At 38.1% G+C, this 18,046-nt stretch overlaps 1 protein-coding gene across 3 annotated transcripts in view; it reads left to right on the forward strand.

Moving 5' to 3' along the window:
* ATF7IP2 (activating transcription factor 7 interacting protein 2) overlaps positions 1-18,046 on the forward strand; it is a 59,210-nt gene that overhangs the window by 26,791 nt on the left and 14,373 nt on the right. For 2 of the 3 annotated variants that reach the window (XM_027043270.2, XM_027043271.2), the window contains exons 8-10: positions 11,701-11,774; positions 12,903-12,964; positions 13,643-13,712. In XM_027043270.2, the coding sequence (XP_026899071.2) occupies positions 11,701-11,774; positions 12,903-12,964; positions 13,643-13,712 (206 nt within the window). The remainder of the gene's footprint in view (positions 1-11,700; positions 11,775-12,902; positions 12,965-13,642; positions 13,713-18,046) is intronic. The other variant, XM_027043272.2, reaches the window with a different exon arrangement.

The following is an 18,046-nucleotide window of genomic DNA, read 5'->3' on the forward strand; positions in this document are numbered from 1 at the left end:
TGACTCTGTTTAAAATTTTGTTGTTAGAAGAGCAAATTGGTATAATGCTTTAGAAAAAATTTGGCATTATCTAGGAATATTGAAGATCTGACCATCGTTTGACCTCACATTCCTATCCTTTGAAACATGCCCTTTAAATGTGCAATAGGATATATGCAGAGGAACATTTATTAGCATTTTCCATAATAGTCAAAAACAAGAAAGAAAAAAAAGCCCATCTACACTTGAAGTGAATAAATTACAGTAAATCCGCACAGTGAAATTCTGTACGTTAGTGGAAACGGAGGAACTGCAGTCACATGCAACTGAGTTACTCCCGTAAAAACATTGAATGGTTCAATTCTGTTCAAATGAATGTCAAAAATAGCCAGAAAAGTAGAAGTACATTATGTAGGAATTCAAGGCTAGATGGTGAACCTAAAGAATAAAACAAAGAAATTAACACTACAAATGCTATTTATGGAGGAGATTTGTAATACAGGATAGAGGCACGTGGGTTTCTGAAATGCTGATCATATAAAATATATTTACCTGAGCGGTGGTTACATGGGTGCTAGCTTTTTAATTATTAAATTAAACATGTGTTTTAAACCCAATTTGAAAATAGTTGCCTATTTATTAGAAAATCTAGATTTATGTTTAATGTAATCTTACTGAAATACGTGGGTTCAGAACTACAGTCTTTCTTCTGTTCTCTTTCATTCCATCTATTTTATGCTCCTTCTCCCTTGTCTGTGTGTGTTGGTCGCTATTTTAGCCTTTTGAATCAATCTTGTTTTCCTCTTTCCCCATTACCTTGTTAATTACACATCTTCATTGTTCTTTTAGAAATTGCCCTAAAGATCAGATTTGGATCCTTGACTCTAGTAATCAGAATCTCATGAATTGCTACCTCTGCCATTTTGTAGGCAGTGCTTGACCTTAGAACCCTGTAACTCCGTTTACTGCTCTCCATCTTTTGTGTTTTCACACATTTTCATTTTACATTACAGTTGACACTCGAATAATGCGGCGTCGACCCCACACACAAAACTTCACACATAACTTTTGACTCCCCAAAAATGTTAACTACTAATAGCCTACTGTTAACTGGAAGCCTTGCTTAAAATAAACAATTAAACATTTTGTATGTACTATATATTATATACTGTATTTTTACAGTACTGCCATCTAGAGAAAAAATATTAAAAATCATAAGAGAAAATACATTTGGGGTACTGTACATTATTGATCGAAAAAATTTCCACCTGTAAGTGGACATGCACAGTTCAAACCCTTGTTGTTCAAAGTCCTCTGTATTTTAAATCTCACAAGACAGTATCACTGTTGTTTCTTTTTAATGTTTTTATTTATTTTTGAGACAGAGAGAGGCAGAGCATGAGCAGGGGAGGGGCAGAGAGAGAGGGAGACACAGAATCTCAAGCAGGCTCCAGGCTCTGAGCTGTCAGCACAGAGCCCGACATGGGGCTCGAACTCCTGGACTGTGAGATCATGCCCTGAGCGGAAGTCGGATGCTTCACCGACTGAGCCACCCAGGTGCCTGGTATCACTGCTTTGTTACAGTCATTACTCAGAGTTACCCACATATTTACCACTCCTGTTGCTCTTCATTTCTTCCTGTATTTCTGTCTTTCGATCTGCGGTAATTTTCCGTCTGCCTGAAGAACTTTGTTCTTTGTTATTTCTTTTTTTAGTTTTGCTCAAGATAAATTTTGTCAGGTTTTTTTGGTTTGGAAACAATGCCATTCTGTCTTTTTTTTTTTTTAAGTTTATTTATTTGAGAGAAAGAGAGAGAGAGACAGAGCGCAAGTGGGGGAGGAGCGGAGAGGGAGAAAGAGAGAGAATCCCAAGCAGACTCCACATAGCGCAGAGCCCGCTGTGGGGCTCGAACTCATGAATTATGAGATCAAGACCTGAGCAGAAGTCAGATGCTTAACTGAGCAGAAATCAGATGCTTATCTGACTGAGCCACCTGGGTGCCCTCATTTTGTCTATATTTTTAAAGACTGTTTTAACATAGGTATTGACTTGTAGGTAGTTACTTGCTTTCAGAACTTTCAAGATGTCTTTACCTCTGACTTCTATCATCTCTGTTGAAAAGTTAGCTTCAGTCTGATTGTTGTTTCTTCAAAGATCGTGTCTGTATTTCTGCTTTTAAGATATCCTACTTACCTTTGGTTTTCATTAGTGCACTATGATGCTAGTTGTGGGGGCTTGGGTTTAGTGTTTGTTTGGTTTTTAATTTATCTCCATTGGGACTCACCGTTTTCATGAATCTGGTTTTATGTCTTCCACTATCTTTGGAAAAATCTTGGCCATTGTCTCTTCAGATATTCCTTCGGCACCATTCCATCTCTTCTCCCCTCCGGTATTTCAATTACTTGCTTCTCTGTAGCCGCCATGTCTTCTGTTCTCCAGGCTTCAGTCTGGATATTTCCTATTGACCTATTTTCCAGTTTATTAATCCTCTCTTCAGCTGGAGCCTGCTTGGATTCCCTCTCTCCCTCTCTCTGTGCTCCTCTCCCACTTGTGCTCTCTCTCAAAAATAAATAAACAAACAAACAAACATTAAAAAAAAAAAAACCAGCCATCACTGGTATCAGTCAGAACAGTTTTATAAAAGTCACATGTCTTTGAATGGTCATGGGATTCCAATCTTCAGTGTGCAGATACACAGATTAGCTTCTCAGGGTAAGTATTAACAGTTTATATACACACACAAACAGACACACTTTTCTACATGCATATATGTACACATTTATATAAATAATTTTTAAAAATTAAGTTAATTGACATAATGCCCACTGAAAACTACACAAGGTAAATGTATAGCTTGGCAAATGTATAGCTTAGAAAATAAAAACATTTTGTAACTATCTCTTGGGTCAAACCAGTGCCATCCATTCTGCCTCATGCCTCACTCCTAATCACCAATCCTACTCCTACCAGAGCGACCTAAGTAACACTATCTGAACTTTTAACCTAAGTTTTTGGTTGGTTTTCACCTTTATAGAAATGGAGTCAGACTCAGGGAACACTTTGGTGTCTTGCCTCTTTTGTCCAACATGTTGTGAGGCTCATCCATGCTCCGCTGAGCAGCAATGATGTGTTCATTCTCTTTTCTGTATAATGTTCATCATATGAATATACCTCAGTTTACTTATTCGTGGGCACCTGGTTTGTTTGCAGATTGGGGAAATTATGAGTAGTGCTGTTATGAACATTCCTTTACATGTGTTTTGGTGAATGTACATACACACATTTCTGTTGCCTGGAAATGGAATTGGTAGGTCCTAGAGTATATATGTACTTTCAGGTTTAATAGATATTACCAAACACTTTACCAGGGAAATCATAAGAAAGCTGTATTTCCATTAGAAAGGATAATGAGGTGGTTGTTCTCCCATATCCTTGCCATCACTTGATATTCTGTTTTTTGCTTCGCCACACTGGTACGTTGATAACACCACATATTGGTTTTGAATTTATATTTCCTTCTAATAATGTAGTGAAGTACAATGTTATGGTTGTGAGCCATTCTAATATCTTTTATGAAGTTTCTCTAAGACTTTTGCATGTTTTCCCTTTGAGTTGCCTGTCTTACGTTTTTTGTCAGGTACGTTTACAATGAATACCTTTTTCTAGTCCCAAGTCCTTCCACTTTTTAATAGTGTCTTTATATGAATTGACTTGTTAGTTTCAGTGTAGTCTTTTTTTTCCATAGTTTCTGCTTTTCTGATGAATGTTCCATCTGGCTTTAACTATATCTCTGTCTTTCCTCACTATTCTTAAAAGTATTAATTATAGTTTTTTTAATGTCCTTGTGTTAAAACTCCAGCATCCACATCATCTGTGTAACTGTTGCTATTGCTGTTCTGTCAGTTTCTGGTCATTTGATTCTGTTTTTTGGCACACTTGATAATTTCTGAAAAATTGGTGAGGCTCTGGAATGATATCATACTGTACACAAGGTTCATTCTGTCCTCTGGCAGAGTAGGGCCTGGTCACCTAAGCTCCTCAGAGAATGGTATAAATTTAGGCTTGTTGTGAATGTGGCAAGGTTCCTTCTACCTTTCGTTCACTCTGGCTCTTAAGACATAACCCTCTGTTTTGTTTTGTTTTGTATGGAACAAACATGTGAAACTTAAAAAAAACAAAACAAAACAAAAAACCTAGCCCTCCATAGATTCCTGGCTGAAAGCTTGGAGCATTCACTAGGTCCCTCCACTTTAGTGGGTCTCAAATTGCAATCTTTACCACCCCAGCCCAGTGAAAAAGCCAAAAATTCCACTCTTTTAAAGTCTTCTGCTTGGTTTCTTAGACTCCGAAAATAGCACTGTACTGTATTTGGGTTGCCTAGGTGGCTCAGTTGGAGGAGCATGTGACTTATAGTTTTCAAGCCCCAACAAGGGGATAGAGATTACCTAAATAAATAAACTTAAAAAAAAAAATACTAGAAATACTTTACAAATGTTAAATGAAGAATTTTGAGATTGATAAAGAGATTTTGACTCTGGTGTAATGAACATCTGAAAAGAATTGCTTGTGGTTAAGCAACAAAATAAATATAGTTATCAATCTTTCAACCATATGATCACTATCACTAGTAGAAAGAAATACATACAAAACAGTTTTGTTAGAGACCAAAAGTGGATAGAAGATTAAAATGTTCTTGATTAAATTTCGATCTAAACATTTGTTTTTATTTACTGAACTTAGAAATGATGGCTATTAGACTCTCTTATTGATAAATTTGGGGAAAAATTATTGAATTAAGTCTGCTTTAAAATGTGCATTTAAACCAGTTGATTTCACAAAACTAAAGGGAGCATGTAGGAAATGTTCCCTTCTGTCCATGAAGTATTAATTACTACAGGAATTGTTCTTTGGTTGTCAACAAATAGAAAACCAAACTAAAAAAGAAAAAGAATTGTGTTCAGAAATGTTCCACAGGGAGCATAACACTGGGTTCCCTGGGGAAAGGGAAGCACCTGAAATGCACCCTACAGTGTTCAAGCTTACTGCCCAGAGGCATTTCGCAGGTTGAAAGACAGGGGCAGGAAGAGCCCAAACAGCCTACAGGTCTTGCTACATTTATTTATTTATTTTTACATGTTAATTGTCTATTTTGAGAGAGAGAGAGAGTGAGCAGGGGAGGGACAGAGGGGGAGAGAGAAAGCATCCCAAGCAGGTTCCACGCTGTCAGCACAGAGCCCAACATGGGGCTCAGTTCACAGATTGTGAGATCGTGACCTGAGCTGAAACCAAGAACCCAATGTTTAACCTACTGAGCCACCCAGGTGCACCTGAGATCTTGCTACATTTAGATCAGAGACTTGGAAGTCTGAGTTGGCTAGAATTGTGAGACAGAACAGTGATGAAAAGAAAGTGTGTAAAGATAGAGGTCTGATGACTTGCAAAGGGACCCTCTTGAGTTATTGTTTGAATACAGATCTTTACGTGCAAAGGATGAAACTTCAAGAGGCTGCAAAAAGAACCATTGCAAAGAAGAAGACCAAACATTTCTTGGGTATTGTACAGGGTAGGAACATTTTGCTTTCCCTCTGGCTACAATGAAGAAACTTAAAGTATGAACACCAGGTAGAGTCTTTAGGTGGGCATGCTATAGTGGGCCTGGCTTCATCCTCAAAACTGCAGTGGACCTACTCCCAAAAACTGAAAGGACACCAAGGATGAAACTAATCCTGAGTATTTAACTCCATGCCAGAATCAAGTCCAGCATTCTTTGAAAGAATGAAATGTCATCCCTCACTCAACAGTGTAAATTTTACAATGTCTGGCACCTTTACCAGGGATGCAAAGTAGCCACAAATATAATTCATAGCAAGGAGAAAACTGAAATGATAGAAACAGACCTGGAAACTATGTTTGATGGACAACCACAACATGAAACAGCTATTAACCTGTATAGCGTTCATGTCCTACGATAGAAAGGAAGATGGAGGATGTAAAAAACAACAACAAAAACACCCAAGTTGAACTTCTAGAGGTGAAAAACACAGTAAATGCAGAGTACACTGATTAGGATTAAGAACAGAAGAGATAATTACTCATTTAAAAAACAGTGGAATAGTAATAGAAACTGTTCACACAAAAGCATGGGGAGGTAAAAGACTAAAAAAGAAAAAAATGAACAGAGCATCAGAGACCTTGGAACAGTATCAAGCAGTCGTGTGTGTGTGTGTGTGTGTGTGTGTGTGTGTGTGTATTATTTATTGTGTGAGAGAGAAAGAGGGTGTATGCAAGCGGGGAGAGGGGCAGAGAGAGGAGACAAAGAATCCCATGCAGGCTCCGCACCGTCACCACAGAGCCCTATACAGGGCTTGATCCCAGGAACCTGAAAGATCATGACTTGAGCTGAAATCAAGAGTTGGACACTCAACCGAATGAGCCATCCAGGCGCCCCAGTGACAAGATCTTAAAAGCAGCCAGAGAGAAAAGACTCATTACATAGAAAGGAACAAAAAAAATAAGGAGACTTCTTGCTGTGCACTATGCAAACTAGAAGGCATTTCTAAAGCATTGGAATGAGGACATCTCTAACGCATTGAAAGAAAAATGACCCATTAAAATTTTTACACTCCTGTGAAAATACCTTTCAGACACGTAGGGGGAAACAGACACTTTCCCACTAAAAAAAGGTGAATATAGGGGGGTGGAGAATATATCAGCAGACCTGCACTGCAAGAAATGTTAAAGGAAATTCTGTAGGCAGAAGGAAAACAAAACCAGATGGAAATGTGAATCTATGCAAAGGTAAAGAGGTGCAGAGTGCTGGATATTGTAAATATGTGGGTAATGTAAAGTATTTTTCTGTGTTTCCATATAGGGTATATATGCGTGTATATAATATACTGTTCCTCTATATTACATGGTGTGTGTGTGTGTGTGTATGTATATGTGTGTATATATGTTACATAAGTCCTGTTTAATACAGTGTTTCTGTATACAGGCCACAGACAGTTGGAATTTCAAATTTAAAATCCATCCTATTTACAATAATGTTCTTTGACATATACATAGGGCTAAGATTACTAAAATATCTGTAAGACCTAATTTCAAAACTACAAAGTAGATATCAGGTTTGTGATCCAGCATGCAGGGAGTCGTCACTCCTTTCTAACGACAAGTAAAAAGCTGAACAAATTGAAAAAATCAACAGCTCTTGTTAGAACCACTAGAGAAGAAGTAAGGTCACAGAGCAACGTCCCCCCCCCTCCCCCCAATGGAGAGGACAACAGGCAGAAATATTCATCACGACATCCAGGAACTAGAGCAGAAGACTCCGTGGGAACCAGTCCCAGGGTAGGAAGACCTAAACTGTAATTGCTGGAGGTTCAGTGTAGACAAATCAAGAGTTAGCAACTCCAGGTGGGGCTTTGCCAGGGCCTTACGGTGAATACTGGAGAAAAATCCCCTCGTGCTTATAGAGGCGGATGGTGAAAGGAAGCTTCTAAAATACACCAGAGCACTTTGTTCTTGACAAGGCCTGTCCTAGAGAGAAACTGTTACCAGAAGTTAACCTACCTGGGGGGAAGGAAATGTCCAGTTCCTGCTCCCTCTGGCCTTCCATCTGGAGGAAGTAAATACCCAACTCCACCTGCTCCAGCCATCCTGTCCCGCCTGAAGGGTGTCGGGGACTGAGAAGCACTGGTGAAGTGAAGTCCACACTCCAAGGGCACAGGCTTACTTAAAAGCTGAGAGCTAATCACAGGACCAGTAGAAGCTTCCCCTCCCTGCCCCGTCTTATTAATGCATTACCAACTTCCTTTTTATCATAGTTCCTTTCACCCAGTATATCATGTCCCCCTTTCAACAACAAAATATCACAAGACACACTAAAAGGCAAGAAACACGATTTGAAGAGACTTAAGCATCAGAAGCAGAGTCAGAAATGTTCAAACTATCAGACTAGGAATTTTGAAAAATTACCACTTTGCTAAGGGCTTTAATGAAAAAAAAGGTAGAAAAAAATGCAAGAACAGGTAGATAATGGAAGCAGAGTACTGGAAATTTTATGAAAAAGAAGTGCTGGAGATCAAAACAGCAACAAGAATGCCTTTGATGGGCTTATTAGAATAGACATCCCTGAGGAAAGCTTCACCCAGCTTGAGAATGACAGTAGAAGCTTGAAAACAGAAAAGCAAAGAGAAAAAGACAACAGAAATCTCCAAGGAGTTGGGACAACTACAAACGAAGGCACATAAGCATAATGGGAACACGAGAAAGATAGAAAAGGGGAGGAGGCTGATAGAAGGAGTAAAAGTAATATTTCAAGCAATCATGACGAAGAATTTCTCCCAAATTAATGTTAGATACCAAGTCACAGAACCAGCAATCTCAGAAAACACCAAGCAGGATAAATATTTTAAAAAAAAAACACCTACATTTGGGCATATGATTTTTAAAATCCCGAAAATCAAAGATAAAATCTTGAAAAAAGCTAGAGGAAAAAAACACCTTACCCATAGTTGAGCAAACATAAGAATTACCTCCAACTTCTCCTTAGAAATGATGTAAGCACAAAGAGGGTGGAGTGAAATGTTGAGAGAACAAAAAACCACCAACTTAAAATTCTGTACTGTGACATTCTCCTTCAGTATCAAAGGAGAAATACAGACTTTCTCAGACAAACAAAAGTTTAGTGTGCTTCTTGCCTGTAGACCTGCCTTGCAAGAAATGTTAAAAATTCTTTACAGAGAAGGAAAATAAATCAGAAAAGCAGATCTACAGAAAGAAAAGATTGTCAGAGACGTAATAAGCAAAGGTAGAGCGCAAGCTTTTATTCATCTTATTAAGTGATTTGACGAGTTTGTTGGAAACAATGGCAACAGTGTATTTATGTATGTGTGTGTTTGTTTAAATGAAATGAATGATAGCAATGATCCAAGGCAAAGGCAGGAGAGATGAGGAATATTTTGTTGTTGGGAGGTACTTGCCCTACTTGTGAAGCAGCATAGTGTTATTTGCCAGTAGTCTTGGATTCGTTGTAAACATATAGACTCTAAGGGAACCATCTAAAAAAGAAGTATAACTGATAGGCTAAGAAAGGAAAGAAAATAGAATCATATAAAATGTAATTTTATTCGTCACTGCCAAAACTTGGAAGCAACCAAGGTGTCCTTCATTATATAAATCAACCGATACATTCAAGACAACGGAATATTACACGATACTCAAGAAGAAATGAGCTCTCCAACTATGAAAAGATCCAGAAAAAACTTAAATGCATATTGCTAAATGAAAGAAGTCAATTTGAGAAGGCTGTATATACTGTGATGCTAACTACATGACATTCTAGAAGAGACAAAACTATGGAGACACTAAAAGGATCAAATACCACCAGGGAGTTAGTGAGGAGAAAAGAATAGGTGAAGCACAGGGACTTTTAGGGCAGTGAAACTACTGTCTATGGTTCTATAATGGTGGATATATATCATTTTACATTTGTCAAAACTCATGGAATATTCACCACGAAGAGTGAAACCAATTGTAGAGTGTGGACTTTGACAATGATAATGATGTGTCAATATAGGTTCATCATCTGTAACAAGCATACCACCGTGATATAGGATTTTGATGGGGAAGTTGTGGGTGGGAGATTGGTTAGGGACAATAAGTACATGGGAACTCTCTGGACCTTCCACTTAATTTTGCTATAAACCTAAAGCTGCTCTTAAAAAACTCATCTGTTAGTTTTTAAAAGTACAAGAAATTGCTGAAATTAAAGGAGACCTAAATATAGGGTGAGATACATCATGTTTACAAATCAGAAAATTCATTATTAATGTCACTTCACCCAAATTGTTCTATACGTTTAGTGGAGTCTCAAACAAAATCCTGGTGGCCTTTTTTTTTTTTATAGATAGTAACAAGCTGATTGAAAACTTACATAAAGTGCAAAAGATCTATAAGATGAAAGCAGTGTTAGAAGAACAAAGTTGAAAGACATGCACTACCTAAGTTGAAGACTTTTATAAAGTTGGGGTACTTAGGTGGCACAGTCGGTTAAGTGTCCGACTTCGACTCAGGTCATGATCTCAAGGTCTGTGAGTTTGAGCCTTGCATCGGGCACTGTGCTCAAAGCTCAGAGCCTGGAGCCTGCTTCAGATTCTGTGTCTCCCTCTCTCTCTGCCCCTCCCCCACTCACACTCTGTCTCTCTCCCTCTCTCAAAAATAAACAAACATTAAAAAAAAAAAGACTTTTATAAAGTTATAGTCATTAAGACAGCACTTATGTGGTGGTGTTTAGGATAGACCTACAAATCGGTGGACAGGTTAGAGAATATGCATATGATCCAGTGGTTTTCAACAAAAATTCCCAAGGTAATTTGTTGGAAAAAAGATAGTCTTTTCAACAACTGTTGCAGGAATAACCAGAGGGGAAAAGTGAACCTCCCCTCTTAGCTTACACCATATACAAAAATAATTTGAAATGGATCATAGACCTAAATACAAAAGCTCAAATTTAAAACATCTATAAGTAAGTGGTGTAGGGGCGCCTGGGTGGCTCAGTCAGTTAAGCATCTGACTTTGGCTCTGGTGAGGATCTCACGGTTTGTGAGTTTGAGCCCCACATTGGGCTCTAAAGCTGACAGCTTGGAGCCTGGAGTCTGCTTTGGATTCTGTGTCTCCCTCTCTTTGCCCCTCCCCTGCTCACACTCTGGCTCTCTCAAATAAACATTAATTTTTTTTTTTTTAATTTAGAAAGTGGTGTAACTCTGTGCATAGAAAATTCATCTAACAATTTTATGGGCTTAATGAAATTTTTGTCAAGATTTTCTTAAAGATTCTGATTTTAAATATCAAACTCACGAAAGTAGTAGGGGCACCTAGGTGGCTCAGTCGGTTGAGTGTCTGACTCTTGATCTCAGCTCAGGTCTTGATCTCAGGGGTTGTGAGTTTAAGGCCTGTGGGAACCCATGCCCAGGGTGGAGCCTACTTTAAAAAAAGAAAAGACGGAATTATGTTTAGGCCTCTCTTATTTCAGGGCACCTGGATGGCTCAGTGGGTTAAGCATCCAACTCTTGATGTCAGCTTGTGGTTCATGAGATTGAGCTCTTTGCTGACAGCCCAGAGCCTGCTTGGAATTCTCTCTCCCTCGCTCTCTCCTCCTCCCCCATTCTCTCTCTCTCCCTCTCTCTCTCTCTCCCTCTCTCTCTCTCTCTCTTTTCCTTCCTCTCTCTCAAATAAATAAACTTTAAAAAATAATATAAACTCATGAAAGGAGTCTGGGTCAAATGGGAGCTGAAGACAATCTTCTGACTCAGGATATTCTATAACCGCAATCAGCATCATTTACCAACTTTGTTTAGTTTAGTAAATGTATGGTAACTATTTCTACTATAGTGATACAATGTAGAATCATGGCAGAACTAATTTATTATAGCTTTGTTTGTTATAGTCCTGTATCTGGAAGAGTCTAAGTGTCTTAATGGGTTTCTTTCAGTTATACTTTTAATTTTCATGAAGGCAAGTATACATGTTAGAGTGGCTTGTATGTGTTGAACACTTATGTATATTGTATACTTATCATCTCTCTCCCTCTGCCCCCAATTGTTAGATTAAAACATGTCAGTTATGAAATGTTAAGTCAGAATTCTAACCACTGATTGCATGTTTCAGCCTAATAATGCATGTTCAGTTTATTTTTGTTTTTAATTTTCTTTATCATTTTAGTAACAATGATGATGTTATGTTGATTTCTGTGGAAAGTCCTAATTTGACAGCTCCAATTACATCAAATCCAACAGGTATCTGAAGTTGATTAAAATATCATCTATCAAATTAGAAAACCTCAAATCAGTTTTTTTTCTAATAGAGAATTGAATATTATCTTTCAATAAATAAATATTTTAATTCTGGTTCCAAAAGTGTTTTAATTTATGTCTGTGGTTAATAATATCTGAATAAGTAAACGATTCCTTGATATAACTGAGGTTTCTTTTTAAACTCGTGTTTATCAATTTATGGCCTTTTGTTTGTTTATTGTGTTTAATGGCTTTTTGAGTTTTAAAACTACTTACCCTTTCGTATACATTATTTTTCCATGTTTGCTCTGGCCTGTGTTGGGGGGATAGATTTGTTTTTTGTTTGTCTTTTTGTTTTGTCTTTTAAGTTACCTTACAGTCCACTTAAGATTTAAAGTCTGGCTGTTGTTTTGCATCTTTGATGTTTTAACTTTTAGTTTCTGTGAGAATACCGTGTTGTTCTTTAGAGTTTCTGTCTTATTTCACTTACGAAAAATCTTTAACCTAAGATTTCTAAAGTTCGTCTCTTTTAAAATGGCTTTCTTGTTGGCCGAGAAGTTCTCATTCAAAATTATCCATTTCCTTTTCACGTTTTACTATTTTAGAGTATTTGCATCTTGATTTCAGAAAGCTTTGCCTCCACTTATGTATCTCCTGAATTGCCCCCAGGGTTTGGACTGTTAAGATTGTGAATCAGATAGTTACAAGGGATATTAAGCATTGATCTGAGATTTTCTACTGGTTCTGGATAGAATGCTCTTCAGCCCTCTCCAGTAGTCTAGTTTAGAAATACTGTGAATAAAAAATGTGCACCTTTCCAAGTCTTTCCTCAAATGCTGTATTAATTTACAGATGGATTTTTAAAAAAGAGTCACTAATACAGTTGTAAAGTCACAGGAGAACAAAATCTTTTGAACGAAAATTAGATTTTTGTTTGTTTGCACTGTTCCTTGGTCTTTGGAATAGGTATGTCCATTGAATTACTTTTTGTGGCTATGTACCCATACTTGGTAAATGGTTAATTAGGATCCTCATTATTGTGTTTTAGCATTTGTATATATTACAAAGTTCATAAATATTTAATTGCTTAATAAACTTGTCAAATGTTGGTATTTTATAATTGTCTTTCAGATACTAGAAAACCTACATCAGGAAATTCTAACAGTCCACCAAATGCTGAAGCAGAAGTTCAGGTAGGTAATAAATATTGTTTCTGAGTGCTGTTTATTTGAATATGTTAGTTCTGTGAACTTGAGTGTTGCTACATGTTGGATGACTTAGTTTTGTTATTCATTCTTCGGGAGATTCATTCTCTGTGAAATTAATGTCTGACTAGTTGGCATACCCATGGTCCAGTCTAGCTTAAACATTAAAAAGCAAACAGGGCACTTGAGTGGCTCAGTCGATTACACATTCAACTTTGGCTCAGGTTGTGATCTCACAGTTCATGAGTTCAAGCCCTGCATTGGGATCAGGCTCTCTGCTGTCAGCACAAAGCCCACATCAGATCCTCTGTCTCCTTCTGTCTCTGCCCCTCCTATTCTCATGCACCCAGGCACAGGCACTCTTCTCTGTCAAAAATAAACATTAAGAGAGAGAAAAATTTAAAAAAATAAAAGCAAACACTTAATGATAAACATATTTCAAAACCATACTTACTTACCAAATTAACTCAGACTCTGCTTAGTCATATTGTGAAAAACCACGTAGTATTTCCTGAGCTTCTCTCTCATAGTAGAATTAAATTAAACCTTAAGGACTTACAGGATGTTCTATCTTCTAAATGGTAATTTAAAATTTGTGTTTTATTTTTTAAAAAATATGTTCTGTTATGGAGGCAAAATCTTGTTTCTTTAACAACAACTTTTCAGGCCATAGAGAAAAAGAAATTTGATTCTGTGATCGATCTGACAAAAGAAGCCCGATCAAACTGCAACGCAGGTAAAGGAGTTGTCTTTCCTTCTTAAGTACGATGGAAGCTAACAATTCAGAAAGCATTTGACACATTTATAAAGTTTGTTTCAGTATGTTAGTATATGTGTGTGTGTAGTTCTGGGCAGTTTTATCATGTAGAGATTCATGTGATGGTCACCACAATCCAATCACACAACCATCTGTGGGTGTTCTGTGATGATATGCGTGTATCTTTTTGAGATTGGCTTCTTTTCCTTACTTAGCATAATTCCCTCAGAGGGTCACCAGAGTTGTGTATCAGTAGTATTCCCTTTTGCTGGTGAGTAATATTCTGTGGTATAGATGTATAAAATAGTTTGTATTCACTCACTGAAAGACATTGGGTTGTTTGGGGCTATTATGAATCTCTTCTCTGGTACACACCTTTTTTCTTTAACTATAACAATAGCACTGTGAGAGGAAGCTAGGGCATAACGTGAAAGGGAAGAGGAACAGCGCCCTCTTTCTCAGATTTAAAGAGAAAGAAGTAAAATATAGTCATCTGGGACTAGTAATGAGTTATAGAGTTTCAGCCCTTAATAACTGCACTTGAATGTTTTTGAAACTCTTGATAAACTCTTGAAATATTACTTATTAGCATTAGTAAAATTGTGTAATATTTAAAAATGGAGATTAGCATAGGAAATATATAGTCTAACTCCTTCTCCCCTTTCAACTGTGGACCCAAACAAAGGTTGGAACCATTGAAATCTCCAGGTACCTCATGATAGAATTAAGAAATCCTTCAATTTCCAGTTTAGTGATGAAAATTAGAAATACAGATCTGAGAATGAATTGGAATCTATAATAATCAGTTGGTTGTTAATTCAGATTACAAATTGTTTCTAAACTACATGGTACAGTGCCGTAGACTCTAAGTCTAAAGTTCTCTCTTGACCAGCAAGAGAGCGGACACAGGATTAAAAGCGAGAGATGGCTAATATCCGGGAAAAGACAAGAGCCCCGATTAAGGGTCCTTGCTCCATTTTTATTAGGATCAGAAGGCTTACAAACATGGTAATGGATGTGCACAAAGAGGCAATGAAACTGTGAACAGTAACTCATGGACGTGAGGGAAAGGGGGTCTTGAAGGGGTTTAGGGGTTTGGGTTAATAACAAAACAAAATCCTGACACCAGGCAGATGGGTAGATGGTTGTTAAGGGCAGACAGGAGGTCCTGTGTCTGTTTATCTTGGCTAGCCTAGAGGATAAGACAGATAGAGCACATAACCTCAGGGTTAACAGGACACCTTTCTTTTGTTAATCAGCTCCCCTCTGGGCAGCTTCACCCACAGCACAGAGGTCTGTAGCCCTATTTACCTGTTTACCTAATTTGGTCCTTCCTTCCCGTGAAAGCAGCTTTCTGCTATAGTACTAAATTGGGGAGCCCTTTTGCCCTGAATACTTTATCTTGCTTACCTCATATACCTTTGTATTGGGGGCCTTTGCCCCCTCCTCTATTCTGGGGACCTTTGCCCCCCTTCTCTATCCTTATTCACCTAATCTTGTTTACCCATACTTGGGTGTGAGCATCCTATGGCTTTGTAATTCTTTCTGCCTTGTTAACTCGGCACTGCAGGCTCAGGGAGTCCCTCAGCTTATTCCCCAAAGTACAGGATTGGAGACACAATAAAATAAAAAGTAGGAACACGGATTTGTCACTGCTTGAGAAGATAAATCAGACCTCTAACTTGCGGGGCTTTAGTCTGAAATCTAGCAGTTGGACAGAGAGATCATGTTAATTCATGCTGCTGACCCATGATAACATGAGTCTTTTTATCTTGTAGAATATCCAGTTCTCAATAAAAGTTTGTTTCTCAGGTCAAACCTAGACTGTCTCCTGTATTCCCAGTCTTGATGAATGGTATCACCAGCTCACTCCGTTTTCCAAGCTAGACAGTTTTCCTAGACAAAAGGAAACACTTTTGACGCTTAGATCTGCCTCGTTCCACAGTCTCGTCACTTTTCAGGCCCATCAGTTCTGTCTCCTGAAAAGCCAACCGGTCTGCTCCATGTATTTTCTTATTTCAGAATTCCATCACCTTTAGCCTGGTCTTCTGTCATAACCTAGTAACTAATGTTTCTGCCCTAAACTTAGTGCTTCCGGTGACTCTTGCAAGCTGCCACTGAAATACTGCTTCCTGTGTACACACCTGTGTACGATAAAATCAAAACTCCTTAGCACGACAGAAGCCTCAATGATGTAGACCCTGCAAACCTTTCGAGCTTATGTTCTACACATCCCTTAGCTGTGCCTTAATCGCCTCTCAACAGGCAGTGCTGCTTCTCTCCTCACCACCTCCACGTGTGCGGTTCCCTTTGTTGGGACGCCTCTCCCCTCTGGGCCTCCCTAGGCTTGTGTGATGTCCCCACTCTTCATCCTTTCATATTCAGTTTAGACACTGGCTACACTGTTCCTTCCAGGTTCTCCTTACCATTGGTATGTAGCGCACGCCCATATTCTAGCTTGATTACATCGTCCTGTAATCATTTCTTTACGTATGTCTTCCAGAAAGCACTGGAACTTCTTTTCTACAGCATCCGTGTCTTTATTAATCTGTAAGTTCCCATCCTTTTAGCACAATGTTTATCACATAGTTTACTTTCCCACCAAAATGTTCAATTAGTGCGGCAGATTTTCCACTAAAGAGATTTAAAAGAAATATAATTTTGCACACTGTGAATGGGAGTGTGAATCTTTCTGGATGACATTTTTATCAATATCAAAAACTTAACAAATATGGAAGCCTTTTGACCCCCAAATTCTTTGAAAATGTTCATCACAGTGCTATTTGTGATAAAACTTTGGAAATCCTTAAATTCCTAGAAATATAGGATTGATTGCACACATTTATATGGTACAGCAGTATTCAGCCATTAAAAATAATGCTGTAGAAGAAGTACATGTGTTGATGAAAACGTGTTAGTAATATAACAAGAGAAAAAAGTTATAAATGTATGTATAGAGAGTAGTGATGTGAGTAAATGATCCCAGACTTCCCTTTTCTGCCATAAACAAACTAAACTAAACTAAACAAGATGTAATTTTTAAAAATCTTTTCAGATATTGCAGGATAGGAACTACAACCCCTGAGAGAAGGCAATGAATGAGATGAGCTGTACAGATTGTCCCAACTCCCTTCCTAGACTGTGGTACACGGTAGGAGCTCCCAAGCAGAGAATGTCTGTCTTGCTAAGGTGAGGAGACAGAGATTGGCCTCCAGAGAGGCTAAGGCAGCTGGAGAGAAGGGGAAGACTATAGTATCAGAATCAGGAAGCCACTCAGAGAAAGAGCCCCAGGAGGTTAGCATAGAATCCTCTTGAGGCCTTACTGAAGTATTAAGCCACACATGGGTAGAGTGAAACTCAATACATCTGGGCAAAGAATGACCAAAGAGCTTTATGCTCACAGGTAGGAAATGTTTCCATTTTGACCAGCTATAGTGGCAGAGTCTTCTGAGTATCTGGGTGTAAACTCATCTTAGAGCAAAGGCAACTGTAGCCTTACCCTAATAAAATCGAAAAACAAACTTCGAAAGGATCAAGCTGAACTACATGTAACTTGATGGCTTACCACACAAAGCTCACTGTGTTCTGTTTAAAATGAGAGAGAATGGAATTCAACATACAGCCATTTACATTTTATAATATCCATTATCCAATTTAAAAGTCACTAGAGATACAAAGATAAAAAAAAAAAGTGGAATCCAGGGGCGCCTGGGTGGCTCAGTCGGTTGAGCGTCCGACTTCGGCTCAGGTCATGATCTCGCGGTCCGTGAGTTCAAGCCCCGCGTCGGGCTCTGGGCTGACAGCTCAGAGCCTGGAGCCTGCTTCAGATTCTGTGTCTCCCTCTCTCTCTGCCCCTCCCCCGCTCATGCTCCGTCTCTCTCTCAAAAATGAATCAATGTTAAAAAAAAAATTTTTTTTTTAAAAATGGAATCCATAACCAAGAGAAAAATCAATCTATTTGAAACAAACTTAGAAATGACAGAGATGACAAAATTAACAGACAGGGACTTTGAAAGATGTGATATAAATATGCTCAAACTGGGGCACCTGGCTCTTGATCTGGAGTTTGAGCTCCAAATTGGGGTAGAGATTACATAAAAAATTTAAATTGAAAAAAGAAAAACGGAATATGCTCAAAGATAAAAAGTACCCAGGAACATAATAAGCGAAAGAAAATATATAAAATAGAACCAAATTAGAAAACAAAATTCAGTGACTGGAAAAAAAAACAGCATATTAAACACAGAAGAAGGAAAACAAATTGGTAAATTGGAAGAAATAGTACCTGACCAGATAGCTTAGAAAGAAACTAT

Source organism: Acinonyx jubatus, chromosome E3 (assembly GCF_027475565.1).
Source record: "Acinonyx jubatus isolate Ajub_Pintada_27869175 chromosome E3, VMU_Ajub_asm_v1.0, whole genome shotgun sequence".
NCBI classification, from domain to species: Eukaryota; Metazoa; Chordata; class Mammalia; order Carnivora; family Felidae; genus Acinonyx; species Acinonyx jubatus.